The sequence below is a fragment of the Crinia signifera genome, chromosome 7 (genome assembly GCF_055691185.1).
Source record: "Crinia signifera chromosome 7, ASM5569118v1, whole genome shotgun sequence".
In the NCBI taxonomy this organism is placed as follows: domain Eukaryota; kingdom Metazoa; phylum Chordata; class Amphibia; order Anura; family Myobatrachidae; genus Crinia; species Crinia signifera.
Genome location: NC_139223.1, coordinates 80438237 through 80458221, shown reverse-complemented (window position 1 = coordinate 80458221; position 19985 = coordinate 80438237). Strand labels below are relative to the sequence as shown.

Sequence of the window (19985 nt, the reverse complement as noted above, 5' to 3'; positions counted from 1 at the left end):
TAGGGGGGTATTCAATGTTGTTAATCCACGCAAATACAGCAAAATGGTGGCCGTTTTTGCACAGAATAGATGGAATTCAAATTCCATCTATTCAATATTTTTCATTTTTTCTGAAAACCAGAATAGACCTGGATCCGCGAATCCACGTTTTTTTTCCCCTGTGGAAATGGTCGCAAATTTGCCAAGCTGTGTCTGTAGCCACATAACCCGTCCGATTCGTGGTGCCATCCGATCCCCTGTGAGCCGCCCGGGATCGACCTTTTAACATGTGATATATCGCATGCGACCACTGTTTCCCACCACCGAGATGGGGGGTCAAAGTCAGAGGACGGACCAGCATACAGGTCTGATGTGCACAAGACCACGGATCGAACATGATGACATGTCATATACATCTGATTTCTTGGCCCTATCCATTGGAAACAAGTGAAATCAGCCCAAATCGCTGTAGTGTATGGGGGCCTTTAGCTATGATTTTCCCAAGAGGAGGTGGCAGGCAGGTTTTCCATTATGTAATCTAACATAATACATGGTATTCTTGTTTTGGAACATTTATAGGGTAGATATGAAGCAGAGCGACTAGCGAAGAAGTCTTCATAGAATATTCTAATACTTTAGATATTAACTGAATTAGCTCCCACCACACATACTGGACCAACTGACATTCCCAAAATATGTAAAATATGTCTCCAAAAGCTATTTTCATTCAGAAAACAACAGTTTGTGATGCTCCATTGGGGTAACATAAAGGCAGTGAAGAAATAAAAATTGTAAATCAGTATAGTTATGAGATTTAGACCGGTAAACTAAATTTGCTTGCATAATTACGCCTATGAGATTTAGGGCCTTATTCTGGTTGGTGCGGGCGGGCCGTACGCGTACGTTCCGGGGTTTTTAATGATCTGCGCATGCGTACCATCTCCAATGCGCAGGCGCGAACACTCCACAACGCTTACGGACGGGTCTCTCCGTGCGAAAAAACCTGTACGCGAGAGTACGGGCATTGGGGGCGGCATAGGGGCGTGTTGAGGGGAGCGGCCGAAATAATGAGGGAAAATGGGCGTAAACATGGGCGTACACGGGGGTGTGCACCAAAAATGAACGGTGCTACTACCGCTCGATCGGCTAAAGCACCGTTCATTTCGGACACAAAACAGGCGGCCGCCAACCGCCACCTCAGACCACCCCTACAGATACCGCATGACAGCGTGCGCCTGGGTTTGCTAATTTACGCTGATTACTCCTCAAACACATACACCTGAATGTAATAAGCAATGCTGCAGTCTATTAAGTCCAAACCATGATTTCACTACCTGCAAGCCACACACAGCACTCAAACACCTTGGAAGCTTATCTTTCTATACTTCTCGACATTTAAAGGTTTGTTTAATTTAAGGTAAGAATCTTTGTAAGACCTGCTTATATATGCTAAGGTAGGTATTTGTTAAACAGTTATACACATTCACTACGTGCTTTCATAGACTTTACACAGTAGCACACTCAATCTACACAAGTCGACATGTGTCAACGTTTTCACTCTAACATCAACATAAGTTGATCTAAAAGTAACAGCAATGTGGGGACACATAGATAGTGATTAAAATGCAACATTAGAACATAATAAATATACATGTAAGGAGGGTTAAAATGTATTTTTATTAGGGTGTTCATTAAGGTAGACAATTGAGGTAATATAAAACAATAATTGAATAACAATTAGAATAATTCATTTAATTGCCTTAATCATAGTTGAAAGGCTAGATTTGCAGGTCCATATATGTGAAGGGTATGCCAGCGTGCACGGACGTACGCTCACTCTCATGAGCGGTGACATACGCTGAGTTTTCCATTGAAAACAATAGAAACCCATCCGTGCACGGTGGCGTACGCTCAGATAGCCGCAAGAAGTCGGTGGGAAGACGGACGAGAGACGTCCGTAAACGGGGGCGTACGCTCTGTTGTACGCCAGTTGTCAGAGTCTAAGGGCTGATCCGTCCGTGTACGTTGGCGTACGCTCAATTGTACGCCACTCCCCTTCGACGTTGTTTCTGGCCGTACGTATGCGGCAGATTTGTGGGTGGACTTAACCTCAACGGCCGCGTACGGAGAGCGTACGTTAATATGGAACGTACGCACGTTTGGCCGCACCAACCAGAATAACCCCCTTAGACCGGTAAACTAAATTTGCTTGCATAATTACGCCAATTATTTAAATTGATGTCAAGAATCAAACTAGAATGTACCCCGAGGTATAAATTAAAAGCTGACAAGACTTAATTATGAGGACCAAATTATAATTTGGGTGTATGGGCACTTAAAGGACATAAAGCAAACAGAAGAGAATGATCTGTGCGCTAGACCAAACCAAGGTGTGTAATAATGTACCACTTCCTCTTAAAGCTGCAGTGTATGTGTGGCTACCAGTCCACACTCAAATGCAACACAGAAAAAACAAAAAAAAGACACTGTGCTAAAAAAGGAAATATTGGGTTTTTAATACATTAAACAATAATAAAATCACATATAAAATCCACATGTATACATAAACAAACAGAGCACATGAAAACATTAAAGCGACATTCACATTGGGATACAAGGAATAAGTGACAAAATGCAATAGGTAGCTGAATTTCTTGAACTATTAGTAGAGACTATATTAATTAGATTTTTCACAATGCTGTTAGTAAGCTTGTTTAAAATGTTTATTTAAGCATATCTTCTGTCAGATGTTATATTACAATGAAATGTGGCTCTTTGGATAGTTAGTAGCAAATAGTATTAAATTATTTAATAGCTGGATGGTTTATAGCAGAAGAATATAGCACAGTTCGTAGAAGTACAGGTGGCTCAAGGGTTAATGCAATAGTTTTGGTGTAAGCAGCTCAGAGGTTAGTTGCGACAGTTTTTAGCATAGAGGTATAGCAGCTGGAGGGGTATATTTACCACATCTACCACAAAGCAGTTGAGAGGATATATCTACCACATCCTTAATGCACAGTTCAGTTCTTTCTCCATAGAAAATGGTTTCCAAGGTGGTATGTACTCTGGTGAATACAATAGAGGATAAGGCAAAGGGCTCCTAGTTCCCGGCAATTTACTGGATCTTAGAGATCACTTCCTTACACCTGGGTCCGCCCACAGCCAAGTCACTACTTGTGAGAAACTGGTACCAGCAATCACTTGGCTTAAGCGTTTCTCCGCCTTGTCAGCATTCGGCGGCTTCCTCAGAGACAGATCACTTAAAGGACATATCTCTCTGGGAGTCCTTTAGAGGTCGGGAAGGGAATAGTGGGGAAAGTGCACCCAAAACCACCCAAGGCTTTTATGCTGGTCAATAACATTCAGTAACTGTGTTGGGCCACTAAACATGCATAATTGCAAGTTGGTAAACGTAGTACTGCTAGATCACCCTGCTTCTTAGAGTATACAAGTGCAATTGCAAAGTCTTTGTGTGTATCAGCTCGCTTCTGCACTTGAATGAATGACTACATTCGTTTGAGGTACGTAATTTGTGTTTGGATTAGTGCTGCCTTGTGATTGTCAATTCATATAGACAAATAATGGTATATGACAATAATATATTGTAGAACATACATTTAGTTAGTATTATAGGCAGTGTTCATTCACATGCAAAATTAAACAAGGGGTGAAATGTAATAGGGTGAGAGAATCAGAAAGAGATTTGGTAAGATATCTCCAGTTTTTTTTTAAAAGCATCAATCATTTACACTGCAAAACCAGTTTGATTTTGCAGTGTAAATGATTGCCTCTTTAAAATATTGGAGATTTCTTACCAAATCTCTCACTTTCTGATTCTCTCACCCTATTACATTTCACCCAAAATTTCATTACAAATAGAAAGGAATATGAATGTAAATCTAACCATAAAAATAGCATAAACTACAAAATGCAATAAAAAAATATATTTCTATGGTTACACTTACATGTATATCCTTTCTACTGTGAATGTGAATTATCATTGCATATAATCCTAAGTAAACGTAGATTCTACAATATATTATTGTCATGACCCTGCTTTTTAAGTCTGGTCAGTCTTAAATGGGTGTGGATTGTATGGTCGACCAGACTTAGGTCGACAGGGTTCTAGGTCGACATGGGTGAAGGTCGACAGGTGTCTAGGTCGACATGGGACTAGGTCAACATGGTTTAATGTCGACAAATGTGTTAGGTCGACATGGGGTAGGTCGACAGGTCGCAAGGTCGACATGGGTTTTTTCACTGTTTTTTTACCCGAATGTCGACATGGACACAGTTGGAAGTCAACCGCAGCCCCTCGCATCGCTCGCAATGCTTCGGGCACGATGCCTCGCTGTGCGCGGCACACTATTTTATTCTCACACCATTCCCTAGTGGATGGTAGGGCATGAAATACCATGTCGGCACATGGCTCAAAAAACAGTGAAAAAACCCATGTCGACCTAACACCATGTTGACCTTACACCATGTTGACCTTGTTGCTTGTCGACCCAACGGTATCGACCTAATGACTGTCGACCTAAGTCTGGTCAACAATACGACCGCATCCTGTCTTGAATATGCCAGGTGGGGAGCCTTGCATTTCCAAATATATGTCAATATAATTTTATAGGCTGAAACCGAAATAGCATCTTGTGGTTATATATGGTATTGTAAATACTTATGTAAAATGACTTATTCCTATAAATTTTGTTGCTATGCAAAATCCTAAAGAATAGTGTAGTCTATGGCAGTAATACATTCAGCATCAAATGTTAAATGCAATGTATATGAGAGTCATTCTGAGCATGCTTTGGGTGTAAAACACATCTGTCGCCATACTCTTTGAACTTGCTAGTTTTAATAAAAATCTTTTACTGTATACTACCCTGTCATAATGGCTGACCTTGTTGGTGCATTACAGTATGTAACAAATGCCCTGTATATTTAGCAAGAGGTAAGGGAAATGTATCTGTTTTGATCCCTGACCGAATATAATATATTTCTTTACTTGCAGTAAACTATAAGGGCAGTATTCAATGAGGCTGATTCGCCATGTTCTACGAATTCACCCTATTCAACGTGCACTATTCGCCGAAGGCGAACAGTGAATGATGGACAATTCACCATCTTATAGTCACCGCAATTTGCCGTCTGATAGTCACCACAATTTACTGTGGTTTTTCAACGAGAGACGCTCATTAGATATTCATATATTCACTTCACACTGCTCCCGATCATTACATATGCATGAGCGTGAGCAGTGCAGCGGCTCCCTAGCCCAGTCCCCTGCCAGCTCTCCCGGGGGGGCAGCTTCTGCTGCCTGTTTCCCCAGCAGCCCTGCTTCTGCCCCACAGTGTCCGGCTCAGGCAGGGAGGCATCCATCTCCCTGCCTGCTGCCGTCCCCCAGCTCTCTGCAGCGTTCGCTGCAGGGGTTAAGAATCGCCATCAGGGACAGCGAGCCCCTGCGGCATTGAATAGGGCGACAGGGAGGGCTGGCAGCGAATGCTCCAGCCCTCAGGAACACAGCGACTGTGCAGCGAATCCTAAACCGGATTCGCTGCACGTGCCGAGTATTCTCATTGAATACTGCCCTAAGACTGCTGAGAGGAATATTGAAAGTCTGTCTTACGCTAGCCTAACATATAATGCGTGTAGTTTGTAGTTGACTAAGCTGGTTAACAGATGCAGATAACCTATCCTTCCATTCAACAGGACCAGTAGGATAATTAACAAAGCGAAAAAGAAATATTATTGCAATTTATACTTCGCTTTTTTAGAGACAATTTTCTCCAGCATTTTATAACCTCAAGTGCATTTGGTCTTATGTGGCACAGCAGGTGCATAACACCATAAAAGCCGTTAATACCCTCACAATAAATGTTTTACTGGGTTCCAGAATGGCTTCAGTTATTATTGCTTCTATGTAAAGCTACAGTGTGAATCACACTAGTGATCAGTGGAGGAACAGAATAAATTAAAATCAAGCCAGTTATGTGAGGAAGCAATGAGATGGGTGGAGATGTAAGAGAGTAGGTATTTTTAAAAATAGATTTACTGAATGAAAAATAGCACGCACTGGGGCAGATGTATGACCGGGCGATATGGGGGAGAAGGGGTATCAGCGCACGGTATGTGCACTGATACCGCTTCTCCCCCGTGTATGAAGGAGCCCGGGGATGCGCCCCTGTCCATAACGGCACTGCTATCTAAATGATAGCAGGCCGAATGTATGACCGGCCGCCAGGGGCGGATCCAGGATAAAATGACAGGGGGGGCACCATGATAAAAGAGGGTTTAGGTGAGTGAGGGCCAGTGTTAGTGGTGCCAGTGTACATGCTAAGAGAGCGGCAGAGAGAGGGTGGCAATGGGATTAAAAATAGGCCCACCATGGCAACAAAAGTGAAGGATGTAGTTGTGCGCGCGCCGAAGGCGCGCTCTGGAAAAGGGGGTGTGGCCACTCAACAGGGGGCATGTCCTTGAGTGGAGTGTACAACACCATATACAACTTCTACACATTATGCTACAAAATACTAGACCCCATTATACTTGCCCCTTACACATGATGCCAAATGGAATGAGCCAAAATTCAAACAATGCCACATGGATTGTGTCAAAATTCACACAATGCCACACAGATTGAGCCAAAATTTACATAATAACACACAGATTGAGCCAAAATTCACAAAATGCCAAATGGATTGAGCCAAAATTCACATAATGCCAAATGGATTGAGCCAAAATTCACAAAATGCCAAATGGATTGAGCCAAAATTCACATAATGCCAAATGGATTGAGCCAAAATTCACATAATGCCACAAGGATTGTGTCAAAATTCACATAATGCCACACGGATTGAGCCAAATTCATAAGATGCCATATGGATTGAGCCAAAATTCACATAATGCCACATGGATTGAGCCAAAATTCACATAATGCCACACGTATTGAGCCAAAATTCACATAATGCCACACGGATTGAGACAAAATTCACATAATGCCACACGGATTGAGCCAGAATTCACATAATGCCACACAGATTAAGACAAAATTCACAATACGCTTCATAAACAGGGACATTGTCCACCAAAGGCGCGCATTAAACATTGACACCATAATGTCCATTGCACGTTAAGTTACACAGCATAATGTCCATTATGTATTATGCCAAACACCATAATGCCTATTAAAAGTTATGCTACATACAGTAAGTGCTGCTTATCTACATGCTCATTGCCAAGGGTTCCATGCTCATTGCCAGAGGTTCCATGCTCGTTGCCATGTGGGATTACATGCTCATTGCCAATGGGGAATACATGCTCGTGGTAAATGGGGGACAGCCGCCGCCAGGCAGAAGTGATAGCCACTGACAGTGGCAGAGCCTGGCTGAATTTCGAGCACTGCAGGTCCCAGCTATTTGAAATAATACCCATTTCACACCAGAAAATGCATTCCCAGGTTGGCCCCTTTTACACCAGCCTAGTCCCTGCATTTTCTAGTGTGAGGGGGAGAGAAAACCACCCCTCCCCCCCTTTAACCAGTTATCTCATTTATATATCTTCGGAACTAACTGACCCATTTACATGAGACAAGTATCATATTGAAGAACTTTTGAGTGGGCTTTGAATGATTTTGGTCCAGTGAGTTTGGTTACAGAGTAATCTGCCCTCAAAGAACATGAACAGCCATGAAATTACATAAAAAAAAAAAAATCGATTTACACGCTATATCTCTGGAACCGATTGACCTATATGGACCATCCTGGTACCATATTGAAGGCCCAGCGATTTGGAATTGAATGACATCAACCACAAGCTCCTGTGATGCCAGGGAGGGAACTGGCAGCCGTCGGAACCGGGTGGGGGTCGGAATTGACGGGTCCCATATTATCCTATGGGGAAAAAATGTTACAGCTTTGCCAGGCGATATCTCCGGTTCCCGGGGGGCTAGAGACATGGGGCTGGGCTCGTTGGAAAGCTCTGGTCCTCATCTACAAAATGAATGACAGGGGGGGCACGTGCCCGGGTGCCCCCCCCCCTGAATCCGCCACTGCCGGCCGCTCACTTTTCCACCTGCTGTCGGGTTTTGGCTTCGCCAGCAGCAGGCTGGCGAAGCCCTATCTAAACAGCAGGGACAGCGCTGTCCCTGCTGTTAGCTGTGGGCTGCGCTGGGTATCTCGCTTGAACAGCAAGATCCCGCGCATGCCCAGTCCAGCCGCTGGGGGACAGGAGACAGCGCATCAGTTTAAACTGATGCACTATCTCCAGGAGGGGACATCGCCGGAGGGGGGAGTTAGCGCTCCCCCGCTTCGGCAGACAAGATGTTAATACATCTTGTTGATGTCCCTTCCTGCTTCGCCTCGCTAATGAGGCGAAGCAGGAAGTATTATCGCGCCGCTATAATACATCTGCCCCACTGTGTGATATGGCAGACGGAATGGACACATAAAATGGACAGGCCATAACAGGCGTAGCTACTTTTAGAGTCTCCTCTCCAGGAGAAGGCCGGAGAGGAGACTAAGCAGCACTTTGGGGGACAGGGCCTGATCTTAACATCATGAAGCCCCCATTACTGCAAATTCCTTCCTAAGCAGGACATTCTCCTATAATAATATAACATTATACAGAGCAGCTGATTGGTTTCCATGGGCCACTTCTCCTCTGGCTCATTTCTCCTCCCTTATCACTGCTTCATACATCTACCCTTCTATCAGTGGATTTGTTGACTGAGGAGAGAAATGGGAAGAGAACAGTTCTCAAGTTTTTTATTATTACATTTGGAAAACCGAGAATGTGATGGCAGGACATCAATAAAATGGCATTAAAAGAAGAGGTGATAATCATGGGAGACTTTAATCTACCTGATGTAAACTGGGAGCTGCCTGTTGCAAGTTCCACCAGAAGTAGGGACATGCTGAATTCCTTGCAAGGAGCATCCCTCCAGCAATTGGTGAGGGAGCCCACTCGTAAGGACGCAATATTAGACTTAATACTTACAAATGGTGACAGAATATCTGACATAAATGTGGGTGAAAACCTGGGATCCAGTGACCATCAAGCAGTATGGTTCAAAATAAAGACAGAGACTGACTCATCGCACACAAAAACATGTTAGATTTTAGGAAGGCTGATTTTGTAGAGATGGGAAACTCTGTAAGGGATTCTTTGGCAGAGTGGAGGAACTTGGAAGGAGTGCAGGATAAGTGGGAAAAATTAAAAAGTGCAATTCTAAAAGCAACAGAACTTTGTGTCAAAAGAGTTAGGAAAAACACAAGAAAAAGGAAGCCATTGTGGTTTGAAAAAGAAGTAGCAAGTATTGTGAAAGCAAAAAAGTTGGCCTTTAAGAAGTTTAAGCAGACGCAGAAGAATGAGGACAAAGAGGTGTATCTTGTTAGACAGAAGGAGGCTAAGAAGGTAATCAGGTGCAAAAGCACAGGCTGAAGAGAAAATGGCCCAATCAGTGGGTAAAGGGGGGAAAACTTTTTTTAGGTATATAAGTGAAAGGAGAAAAACAAAAAGTGGGATAATAAGACTAAAGACAGAGAGTGGAAGTTTTCTTGAGGGGGACAATGTAATAGCAGATAATATTAATAATTATTTCTGCTCAGTATTCACTGCTGAAAGAGGGGAAGGGGCCACAATTAAGTTGCAAGTATTGTCAGAAAACTGAGGGAGAAACAAGTACATTTACAGAGGAGAAAGTCCTCACAGAACTCTCAAAACTGAAAGTGGATAAATCAATGGGGCCAGATGGGATACATCCAAGGCTACTAAAAGAGCTCAAAGGGGAGCTGGTAAAACCAATAACAGAATTATTCAACCAGTCACTAGCTACTGGAGTAATCCCAGAGGACTGAAAAACAGCGAATGTAGTCCCACTGCACAAAAGTGGAAGCAAAGAAGAGGTAAGCAACTATCGACCAGTGAGCCTTACATCAGTAGTAGGGAAATTGATGGAAACACTCTTAAAAGAAAGAGTTTTAGAATATCTCAAAACCAGCAATTTACAGGATCCAAAACAGCATGGGTTTACTGGGGGAAGATCATGTCAAACAAATCTTATTGACTTTTTTGACTGGGTGACTAAAGTAAAAGATCAAGGTGGGGCTGTAGATGTAGCTTATCTAGACTTTAGTAAGGCTTTTGACACTGTCCCACATCGCAGACTGTTAAATAAACTTGAAAGCTTGGGATTGGATTCTAAGATAGTTGAATGGATAAGAGCGTGGTTGCAGGACAGAAAACAGAAAGTTGTAGTAAACGGAGTACAGTCAAAGGAGGGAAAGGTTACAAGTGGAGTACCCCAGGGATCTGTACTTGGACCAGTGCTTTTTAATATCTTTATTGGTGATATTGCAAATGGAATTGAGGGTAAAATGTGCCTTTTTGCAGATGACACAAAGGTATGCAACAGGGTAGACACACCAGGAGGGGTAAAACAAATGATTGATGATCTAGGAAGATTAGAGGAATGGTCAAGAGCATGGCAACTACAGTTTAATGCCAAAAAATGCAAAATCATGCACTTGGGTTGCAAAAATCCAAAGACTAAATATAGTATAAATGGCACTATAATGGAAACTACTGAGGAAGAGAGGGATCTAGGTGTCACTATTTCAGGGGACTTAAAGGCAGGTAGGCAATGTAACAAAGCAATGAAGAAGGCAAGTCAGATGCTTGGTTGCATAGGGAGAGGTATCAGCAGTCGAAAGAAAGAAGTAATAATGCCACTGTATAGGTCATTGGTATGACCTCATCTAGAGTATTGTGTTCAGTTCTGGAGGCCATATCTCCAGAAGGATATAAATACATTAGAGACTGTACAAAGAAGGGCAACTAAAATGGTGCATGGCCTACATCACAAAACGTACCAGGAAAGACTAAAAGATCTTAATATGTATACTTTAGAGCAGAGAAGGGAAAGGGGGGACATGATAGAAACTTTCAAATATATCAAGGGTTTTAACAAGGTCCAGGTGGGAGACATTCTTCACAGGAAGAGGAGCAGCAGAACACAAGGACATGCACTGAAACTAGAGGGAGGAAGTTTCACGGGAAATTTGAGGAAGAATTACTTCACAGAAAGAGTAGTAGATAAGTGGAATAGCCTCCCATCAGAGGTGGTAGAGGCAAATACAGTAGTACAATTTAAACATGCTTGGGATAGGCATATTGATATCCTTACAAAAAAATAAGGATCAAATATGGTTTGAGGTAACATGTTTAAAAAAGGGGCAGACTAGATGGGCCAAGTGGTTCTTATCAAATTCTGTGTTTCTATGTTTCTAAATAAGAACCACTTGGCCCATCTGGTCCATCCTAAACACCTGTACATGCACACAATTACACACTATGGTTTATTTTTATGTTGTTTAGCATAGAATAGTTTTTCTTTCCACAGAACAGTGTACATAGACATGGACGTGTACTGTAATTTGATTGGTGTGTCTTTGACAAAGCGGGTATATTACCGAAGATTTTTATTATTGTTGTTACATAGTAAGCAAGCATAAAGAAAGACAAACGTCTGTTGTTGTTTTTGTTTACTTGAATTGAATGGTTACTTGGGTAATGGAAAGAGATGAAATCTTCCATGATGCACAGTAAACAGAATATAAAAGGTAATTAAATCAGCATGAAGTCAGTATACAAGTACTTCTTAGAATAATTGTTTCTCAATGCAATCTACAAATCATTGAGACATAATAAGATTAGTGAGTTCTATAATTTTTGTTAAACTTAAACAATTACTGTACCTGTAAAATGTTTATCTCTGTAGCTTATCCTTGTTTATCACTGTGTTGCACCTTCACAGTAATGGGGCCTACACAGACATAGCGATTTTGTGTAATTTTCTAAGCAATCTGATTTAATTTGACTAGATCGTTTAGAAAATTACTTTACATTGCTCCGCGTGTAGGGGCCATAGCGATAGTGATGCGCAACCCCGTGCATCGCTATCGCCAGGCGATGTAGATCATGCATGCATGATAAATGTAGTCAGATCGCTAGTGTTCTCAACGGAGAACATTGGCCGTGACAAATCACTCAGCACTGGACATCGCTGTGTAGCGACGTGTGCTGAGCGATCTAGCGGGCCCAACGATATTGCTCAAACGATATAGGTCATACACACTGAACTATATCATTAAGACACATGGGACTGTCACTAATGATACAGGGGGAAATTTCTAAAATGTGAATGCTACAGATGCTCCTTATTCATAGCCATAAACAGACGTAAATTAGGATTTTCAAATATACTAAGGCGAGTATATGGCTATTTGTATTATTTTGCAGGGGTATTTGTATTTCAAAATATGAATGCATACACCATCAAAATAATATGAATGGAATTCACCATTCATTCAAATGGTGATTCCAAATTTACTACCGGGCCATAGGTACAATATGACCAGTAATTGTCCCGAAAATACACCTGCAAAATAATCCTCATTTTCCAGGTGTATTTGGCTGAAGCCTGCACAAATCAGTCAGATCTGTGCAGGCTTCCATGTGTAAAAAAAATAATAAATATATAAAAAATTGTGGGGTCCCCCCACCCAGCAAAAACCAGCCCAGGCTCATTAAGCATGGTCCTTGTTGTGGAAATACAGGGGGGTGGAACTTAGGGTCCCCCCATATTTCTATAACCAGCACCAGGCTCATGGGCCAGTCCTGGTTTCCAAAATATGGGGTATTTTGAAAACCAGCAGGCCTAAACAGTCAGCAGGCTAATTCCACACCCGGGGGAAACTTTTTATTTAGGTTCCCCTGGCCAAAGCATTAACCCCTCACTTGTCAGCCAAGGTCGGTACCCTGGAGGAGTGGAACCACCCCCCTCCACCCATAATGAACTGGAGGAGCCGCAAGTGTGTTCTACCCCAAACTAGTGGATTTGCCGGTAATGTCATACACTGGATCCTCCCCCAGCCAATCAACAGCAGGTTCTTGGAGAGCTCTGCAGCTGATTGACTCTTCATGGCTCCATAGAAGCCCATGTTAAAGTTTAACTTGGGCTGTTCCCATCATAGACACCAATGTTAAAAATTCGTACCCGGGATCGGCTGTATTCTGGGATGTTAGTAAATTTCCCCCATAATGCGCTCACACACTAGATAATGGCCCTTATTCAGATCTTATCACAGTACAAATTCCTTTTCAAAATGGGCAAAACCATGTGCACTGCAGGTGGGGCAGATGTAATATGTATAGAGAGAGTTAGATTTGTGTGAGTTATTTTGTTTCTGTGGAGGGTAAATACTGGCTGCATTATTTTTACACTGCAATTCAAATTTCAGTTTCAACACACCCACCCGAATTTAACTCTCTCTGCACATGTTACATCTGCCCCACCTGCAGTGCACATGGTTTAGCCCATTTTGAGAACAAATTTGTAGTGCGATCAGATCTGAATAATGGCCAATATGCACATTATTATAACTATAATATACACAAAAACATACTACCCTTACTAAGTGCTATGGGAAAAGCACCTCCAGATAAACCCTTCTATTAGTGGAGGAAAGAAAGATATAGGTACCAAGGTATAAGGGCACGATGACCGTAAACCACCTAGATTCATAGACGTCTTTGGCATTTTTTTTACAGTGAAACCATACACATTAAAAACAACAAAGATTTGAATCACAATGTTCAAATATAAAAACATGTCCATATACATGATCCGCTTTTTCTTGATACATTGATTCAGTGCATTTGAATTTGATCTTAGATGGCATTCAGAATAATTTAATCCATTCAAACTGGTGTGGCTAACCGATTAGATAGACAAGATACAGTTAACATGCATATCAATACAAAATATCTTGTAGTTTGTACCTACTTTAGCTATAATTCTCAAATGCGGCATTGGGTACTTATTGTTATTTGTTTGAAACAGGAAGGTCCCTCCTATCAGACCTGATCATAGGCGAATCTAGGGGGTGGTCCGGGGGTGCACCGGACCACCCATTTGACCGCCTGGCCGATCAAGTCCAGCGAAAGCACCCGCTGGGCACTGTACGCTGCGCTGGGCTCCCATCCATTAGATATGCATGAGCTGTGTCCCGCTCAAGCAGCAATGAACAGGTCACTGCTTGTGCATATTTAATGAGCGGGGACCCAGCGCAGTGCATATTGAATGAGCGGGTTCCCGCCCCGTGTATATCCAATGAGCGGGCCCCCGCTCATTAGATATGCACAGGCGGGGACCCGCTTATTCAATATGCACTGCGTCGGGTCCCTGCTAATTAGATATTCACTGCTCCCGGGCCATCAATATGAGGAATATCAGGCTGCAGTTAAGGACCCAGCCGTGGTAGATAAACTGCCTTACCCTCTCTCGCCCGCCCGTCAGGAGTCTGCCTGCCTGATGCAAGCTTGCTGCCTAACGTCCACCGCACTGCCCGCCAGGGGAAAGAAGAGGTACAGGGGAGATGGGTTAACAGAGAGGTAAAAAGGAGAAGAAAAGGTGCATGTGGGTTAGAGGCTCAAGGGGGACAGGGGGATCACAGAGGTGCAATGAAGATGGGGGCATACGCATATATATATAAATTCATTTGGGGGCATGGCCAGCAGCTCATAGAGCCCTGGGCATGCCCTTACAGGGGCGAAACAAACGGGGAGTGTCTTGCAGGAGTGCCGCCACCCCCCTTCACACAAGGCCACACCCCTTTTTGGAGCGTGAGCTGATTCATACTGTACTTAAATCTGGGACCACCCATTACCATATTTCTAGATTCGCCTATGGACATGACTGATTTTGTCTGTTGTCTTTATACATGTCTCACCTGTTACATACTGTATACTAAAGTAACATTTTCCTTTTATTCATGTTTTCTTACAGGAGGGCAAGTGAAAGTGAGAGAATTAGACTGGAATAACCAATTCTGTAAAGGTAATTATACTGTACAAATTGGCATGATGCATGTTTCTTATTATTGTGAAACAAATGTTTCCATGCAAGCTAACTTCACCTAGTGTGTCAAGGTTTTTTACATTAAATTATCAGATTATATCCCTGTCTTTTTAAATAAATACTTTTACATGATACCATTCCAAAACGGGTGTGGGTTGTTAGGTCTACAACAACTAGGTCGACAGGACATTAGGTCGACACAAGCATTATGTCGACATGGGCAAGGTCGACAGTCAATAGGTCGACATGGGGATTTTTAGACCCGAATGTCAACACAGTCGGCATGGACACAGTTTGAAGTGCAGCACATCCCCTCGCATCGCTTCGCTCACAATGCTTCGGGTGCTGTGCCTCGCTACGCTCGGCATGCTATTTTATTCTCCTACCATTCCCTAGTGGGTGGTAGGGCATGAAATACCACCTGTCGGCACATGTCGGCTCAAAAATCTGTGAAAACTTCATGTCGACCATGCCCATGTCAACCTAATGCTTGTGTCAACCTCATGACCTTGACCCATGTCGACCTTGTTGCCTGTCGACCTAGTTGCTGTAGACCTAATGACCGTATCCCTCCAAAACATTACTAGCATACTGTGTGCTCAGCTATAGACTCCTATGTAGACAAAAAGAACAGGTGTTTGTGTATGTTACAAATGCTCATTTCTGAAATGGTACGGTATTTGTTCAGAAGTGGAGGCAATTACATACAGAATCCTAACAATGGGCCTAATTCAGACCTGATCTCAGGACAAAATTGTTTTCAAAAAGGGTAAAACCATGTGCACTGCAGATTGGGCAAATGTAACGTGCAGAGAGAGTTATATTTGTGTGGGGTGTTTTAAAACTGAAATCAAAATTGCAATGTAAAAATAAAGCAGCCAGAATTTACCCTGCACAGAAACAAAATAATTTCCAAATCTAATTCTCTCTCAATCTCTCTGTGCATATTACATTTGAGAACAAATTTGTCCTATGATTAAGTCTGAATTTTGCCCAATGGCTCAAAATGTCCAAGTAATTTTAGAAGCAATGTGACAATGCACTATTTGCTTCATTGGCAACCATAATCTAATGTCCTCCTTCACATAACATAACAGTCTGATGCATTGATGTGCTGCTTGCTACTCATGTGCTCAACTGGTCATATGAATTAATCTATAGGAAAATGCATTCACTGCTATAAATTGCACAGAAGCTAGAATTCGATTGGGGTTCTGTGACCAAATAAAAGCAAAGTTGTATTTACACGGGTGATACAATTCTGGGGTGACTGCTGATATCAGCAACACAAAGTATCTGGCACAATTTCCCTTTTTCTGTTTTTCCTTTTTTATAAATAACTCGAAGAGTTTGCACCCTATCTTCAACCCTTGGTTTCGCTAGCCCATTGCCATATTTGCAGAAAATGCTTGCTACCCAATGTGGCAGCAAACAGTTTTGTGCATGATCGGGCTGCCATATCCTGTCAGGCAAAGGGATAAGGTAATTGATTTTTCTCTTAACTGGATAACATCTCACCAGTATCACTGTTTATACAGCCAAAAAATACAAGTGTAGTTTTTAAAGGTGTTTAAATTAATTTATTGTATTTTGGAGTTGCTGAATTTAAAATTGAAAGCCGTTTTTTCAGTTGTAATTAGTTTTTACAGCCTGTCACGACTCAGGGTTTGAGACCTACTCATCACCATTCCAGGTGCTTGGACAGGCTTGCTCAGAGACTGTAATCCAGGTCAGCGCTGCGGTCTCACGTTGTCCGGCTGGCACCGGGAATGTGTGGTCAGTTCTCCTGCGATGTCATCTCGGCGGGTACCACTGTGGCCTTGTTGCTCACAAATTCCCAGCACTGGGCCTTCTCTCTGTTACAGGCCTCAGGCCTTTCCACATGCACATCAAACATTGTTTGTGTCTCCAACATGGGAGCGGCCATATTGGTTTGATTCCCAGGAGTTCACCAACCAATCCGGGAATGGTTATTCTGACATCATCCTGCAACAACCTATCACCCACAGGTTCCACCTATATACACACTATCTATACACTGAGACTAGAGCCAGAAGTCAGCCAGTACAATGATGTCCTATGAGTAGCAGCTCTCCAAACTCTCCTAGTACTACTGCTAACTCACCACCTGCATCCTGACTCCCTCTAGTGCCCAATCCGGGACATTGCATCCCCTATCAGAATACCTGGTTTTCTGTTTGCCTTCTGCACCTGCTGGTCTATCTACCTGCTATTAGTACCTGCATTTCTTCATCCTCACTATAGCTGTCAAGTCACCAGTCAGAGAGACAAACATCAATATCTGCTCTAAATACAGATACCTGCTGTTGCCTTTATGTGAACCTCTCATCCCTGGCTCATCTAATCTTCCAGAGACTCCATCTTTCCCTGTGAGGGGTTCCTCCACAGACTTTTTGTACTCTATGTGCAGTCCAAGTTTATTAAAGAACCCAGCTTCCGTTATACTCCAGCTCAAGTCCAGAGTCACCCCTCAGACGTAACAAAGCCCCATACACACTAGATAAGTTATCGCTTAGAAGGGCCCTTCTTAGCGATATATTTTTTTAAATGTCTATTGTGTAGCGACAACCCCCCATGTTGTCTGTACATGCAGCTCAATCTGACTGTATCATCAGTGACTGCGCGCAGAGCTGCATAACTGGTGACGTCACTGAATGATATCTGGAACCAATATTGTTCCGTTTGTATGCACTTCTGTCGTTTAAACAGCGACACCGCCAATAGAGTGAACTTATAGTTCTAATTCTGCCCATACACGCTGCTATGCGTGCTGTTCCGATGTGTGCTTTGAGGTGCGCGCTCCCGCGGCACCTCATCGCACAGTACAAAAAGTATGTGCTTGCACATACTTTTTGTACTTAGGTTTCATCACATTGCATCGCATTGCATGCACAACGTGTGCACAGGCAATGCAATGCAATGTGATCCGTGCTAGTACAGCACGGAAAGCACGCCCTCATAGCAGCGCGTATGGGCTGCTTAAGGGGGGAATTAATCACTGCAGTGATTATAAGCAGCTTGCTGAGGTTAGCTGCAGTGTACAGTATGTGACCATTCACAGTGCTTCAGTGGGAGTGGAAGTGTATGCATCTGCCTGCATGTCTTGGGCACACTATTCTTAGCAGATGAGTCACATTTACAGCAACTTATTGGAATAATGAGCGCGGACATTGGCGTTCCACACCAGTATTCATTCATTAGCCAAAGATGCCATTTCCAGAAAGTGGAACGCACAGTGTATTCCATATTGGAGTTTATAACCATTGCAGAGTGGTTGAATGCACTTTGCATTACACATAAGCATAAATTGCCAGCACCGTAAATGTGGAAGGTCATGCCCATTACTGGCCTCTGTTGATTGGATTGTTGTATGTATGTTAGTTGCCTGGATTGGTAAAAATGTCATATTGATATCGGCTGCTTAGTCACAGGATGGCTGATTGACATTTTAAATAGAGGACTTCAGTGATAAAATTACACTTTACACCAGGGGTCAGGGAACTTTTTTAGCTTTTACCCCAAAAAATATTTAGATGCGTTGACGTTACCCCTTGATTTGCACCATACACAGGTATTATACATATGCCACACACTGTGATGTCCATTAAACATATGCCACACACTGTGATGGCCATTACACATATGCTGCACACAGTGATGGCCATTACACATATGCCACACATTGGCCCTTATTTTGATCTGAGCGGTACGGACCGCGTGCGGCCGTACCGCCGATGTTTACACTCTGCACATGCGCAGAGGTCACTCTGCGCATGTGCAGGGGAATTCGCCGAGTAAAAAATTTAGACGCCGCAAAGGGGGCGTATAGGGGTGTGAGGGGCTTAATAGCCTCATTACCCTATGTATACGCCCAGCGTTTCATGGGCGTTCCCATGCAAACGCGGGGCGTATGCATGGTAATGAGGCTATGACGCCAGTGATGGGGGCGGAAAGCTGACATCGCCGGATGTCAGCTGCCCGCCCCAATACAAGCTTTCACACGGACGATTGTCCGTGTGCTCTAAGCTTGCGTGAGCGGGGGGAGCGTGCGGCCCTGCCTTCGATGGTCATCGACCATCGAATGCAGGGGGCAGCTCCCAACATGGTGGAGGCGTACGCCCCGCCATTTTCATGCGGATCGGCAGCCGTCCGTGTACGGACGGCCGTGCCGATCCGTCTTGTAGGCGGGGATTCGTCTGGTGCGGTCGGAGCCGCATATGCGGCTCGACCGCACCAACCAGAATAAGGGCCATAGTGACGCCCATTACAGATATGCCACTTACTGAGACGCCCATTACAGATATGCCACACACTTTGATGCCCATTACAGATATGCCGCACACTGTGAGGCCCATTACAGATATGCCACACACCGTGATGCCCATTATACACAGTGTTCGCGAAAACCACCCAAAAAAGTGGGTCCCGGGGACCCTTCACTTCTAAAAATTGGGGTCCTACCGGACCTTTTCTGGGTCCCAACGGAATAAAGCCTCCTCTCCCCTTCTCCCCAGCATGGCTCATGTGGGACGGGGGGGAAGTATCAATTGGCACACTCGCATAAAGATACATATATACTGGAAACGATATAAACATGAAAACAGGGACACTGCGCGCCGAAGGCGCGCGCTAAAAGTTTAGGGCATGTTTTTTGGGGGGGAAGTGGTGTGGTCACATAGTAGTACACATTACAGCACATACAGTAATGTCCAGTACACTTTACAGCACACACCGTAATGCCCAGTACACATTATAGCACACACCGTTATGCCCAGTACACATTACAGCACACACTGTAATGCCCAGTACACATTACAGCACACACTGTAATGCCCAGTACACATTACAGCACACACTGTAATGCCCAGTACACATTACAGCACACACCGCTATGCCCAGTACACATTACAGCACACACCGCTATGCCCAGTACACATTACAGCACACACCGCTATGCCCAGTACACATTACAGCACACACCGATATGCCCAGTACACATTACAGCACACACCGATATGCCCAGTACACATTACAGCACACACCGATATGCCCAGTACACATTACAGCA

The 19985-nt window shown here is 43.5% G+C and overlaps 1 protein-coding gene across 6 annotated transcripts in view; it reads left to right on the top strand.

The window, feature by feature from the left end:
- The window catches only part of METTL22 (methyltransferase 22, Kin17 lysine), a 209018-nt gene that overhangs the window by 148765 nt on the left and 40268 nt on the right, over positions 1-19985 (top strand). For all 6 annotated transcript variants that reach the window (XR_014450768.1, XR_014450769.1, XM_083153385.1 and 3 more), the window contains one exon: positions 14825-14875. Coding sequence is in view for 4 of the 6 variants with exons in the window: in XM_083153385.1 (XP_083009511.1) it covers positions 14825-14875 (51 nt within the window). In the remaining 2 variants the exon portion in view is untranslated. The remainder of the gene's footprint in view (positions 1-14824; positions 14876-19985) is intronic.